The 2,500-nt window shown below is 45.8% G+C and overlaps 1 protein-coding gene across 45 annotated transcripts in view; it reads left to right on the plus strand.

Moving 5' to 3' along the window:
- The window catches only part of LOC126569102 (zinc finger protein 271), a 49,463-nt gene that overhangs the window by 17,556 nt on the left and 29,407 nt on the right, over positions 1-2,500 (plus strand). For all 45 annotated transcript variants that reach the window (XM_050225939.1, XM_050225932.1, XM_050225941.1 and 42 more), the window contains 2 exons: positions 1-25; positions 777-963. The exon at positions 1-25 is cut by the window's left edge and continues 366 nt beyond it. In XM_050225939.1, the coding sequence (XP_050081896.1) occupies positions 1-25; positions 777-963 (212 nt within the window). The remainder of the gene's footprint in view (positions 26-776; positions 964-2,500) is intronic.

The raw sequence follows: 2,500 nt of genomic DNA on the forward strand, positions 1-2,500 counted from the left end.
ACCAGTGCGCACAGCAATGGTAAATGTAAGTGTCGCGTCTGCTCTTCCGCCCCGGTACTCATCTATCTGCAGCGCGGATTCATTGTTTCCTATTTAACTGAGCGGAGTTAAGAAATAGTAACATCTTTTCGCTTCATTTGAGTCACTTCCTTGAAGCTTCTGTCTTATTTTTACAAAAGAAAAGTCTGCTTGTTACTATTTCGTTCTAAAGTAAATCCTTCTCTCTTAAATCTTGATCGGCAAAGACTTCGTAAATCTTGATCGGCAAAGACAATATAATAGTAAATACGATAATAAGTGCGCTAAGCCCATTTGTGATCAACAGCAGATCGCAGGTTCACCAGACATGTGATAATGAATGGAGAGAAGATGTCTCTCTCTCTCTCCAACCCAATGTGGTTATCTTGCCAAGTGGACATTTGCCAAGAGGCGATTGATAAAGTAAAGGGCCAAACGTTATTTCTAGTTTAGATCACATTGCTAATCGCTTAACATTCGTTCTTCTCTTTTTCTTTCAATAATCTTTGATGTACGCATCTTGCGTCGTATGTTTTCGTGGCGGTTTTTGTTTCGTCGTCGTGTCATCGCCTCCTATTCGTTCGATCTTCGGTCACGCGTGTGCTCGCAATCGTCGTGGCTAAAAATCTATCGGAATGAACGCGCGCGCGCTCGTTCGCGGATCGTGTTCGCCGTCGTCATGTTACGTGTGTATCGTGTGCGTGCGCTACCGTCGTCGGGGGGTGTTTCTCGTATTGTGCGTTTCGATCGTCGAGCAGCGGGGAATCATCTCCGCAATCCGATTACCGGTGAATCTCCGTTCAAGTGTAGCTACTGCGCGAAAAGCTTCACCCGGAAGGAACACCTGACCAATCACGTTCGCCAGCACACCGGTGAATCGCCTTACCGATGTCCGTACTGCGGCAAGACGTTCACTCGGAAGGAGCATCTTACCAACCACGTCAGGTGAGTGTGCGCCAGCTTCCTTTTTTTTTTATCTCTTTTCCTTCATGATTTTGGAAACAAAAAAAAAGTTTTTCGTTTTTCTTCTCTTTTGTTTGTTCTTCTTTCATTTTCGTTTCTAATCCAAATTGCTCTTCCTCTGCTTCCGATTCGAGCTTTTCTTCTATCCCTTTTTGTTTTTCCATTCGCATTTCAACCGAAAATGAGTCCCGAAACTAAATTCTTGTATAAAAATGTGTGAGATGAAGACGAAGGAGAGGGAGCTTATTGTTCCCCTGGAATGTCCATCTCCGAAAAGGATGAGGCAGCCTCTCTGCGGGCTCCCAACTTCCCGGGCCTTCTTACGCCCTTGTCGAGTGGTAGGGTGGTGGTCCGTGCGTGTTTCGAGGATCGCGAACCATGTCCCCCTGTCTTAAGCTGCGGAACGCGTGCCGGCGCTTGATTTCGTGGCGGCTATCACACAAACAAACACACTCACACACAACACATAAACCTACGAGCCCCCCCAAACCCCTCCCCTGCCCCTCTTCCCCTAAACAAGCCCTTTTCTCAGCATCTCAACCCGGTTCCCACAACCCTTGTTCCGATTGTTTGCAGTTAGATTAATGATTTAAACTTGAAAGATGGATGGTTAACCAATAACTCAACTCTTGGCTCTTTTTCGCTTTCTCTCTGTATATGTATTGTAATTTAGCTAAACATTAAATTTCACGTGAGAAGTAGATGAAGACGGACGGTCGCGTGTTTCCGACCATTCGAAAGATTGTGATCCTCTCGTTCCCCAGATGCGTTCGAATTTGAAACTTTTTTCTCCAAATATTTTCGCCCTCCAAATCTTTCTCTTTCAATAATTTATTCCGTCGTGCGTTTGTCCACGGGTTCATGGATGCTGGTGGCAATTATTCCTGACATTGAACTAAAATTTGATAAGGCATAGACCATCTGCTTCTCCGCTGTAATCATCTTACGTATAGAAATCGGGTAACGGCTTCGCTTTGCTCCAGATGGGTGGAAACAGTTGAAACAGCATCTTGAATGTGCGATTTTGCCAGTTTTCGATCTCCCTTAACGTGCGCTGCAGTGGAGTCCGTCGAATTGTGGTGCGAGTACGTCGTCGACCACGGTTAGCAGTAGTTACCCTTTTTCTTCTTGCTCGTTGTCGTCGCCGTGGTGATGGTGTAGGGTCTAGCAAATGTTTCATAATTCGATCGAAGTAACGCTTGCCGTAACTAGCCGCCGGTCTACTGCTAGTGTTGCTGGTGGATGGTTGTGGCGAGACTGGATACAAGTTCGCTGGGACAGTGCCACGCTTTGTTCCATATCTGACCATCCTAGAATCAGAGATCTTCAGAGGGAAAAGGTGTGCTGCAAAAGAAAATAGCGGAAACTAGTGCGAACCGGTAAAGGCTTTTTGGTGAATCTTTTTACAAAACTTACCAACTCCTACGGTGAATTCTGCGAAAGAGAGAGTTCGTATTCGGGTAACTATCCGTGATCTTTTTTGGTTGTATCCCTGTGAGAAGGGATTCCGTGTTGGCCG

This window comes from Anopheles aquasalis, chromosome 2, assembly GCF_943734665.1.
Source record: "Anopheles aquasalis chromosome 2, idAnoAquaMG_Q_19, whole genome shotgun sequence".
NCBI classification, from domain to species: domain Eukaryota; kingdom Metazoa; phylum Arthropoda; class Insecta; order Diptera; family Culicidae; genus Anopheles; species Anopheles aquasalis.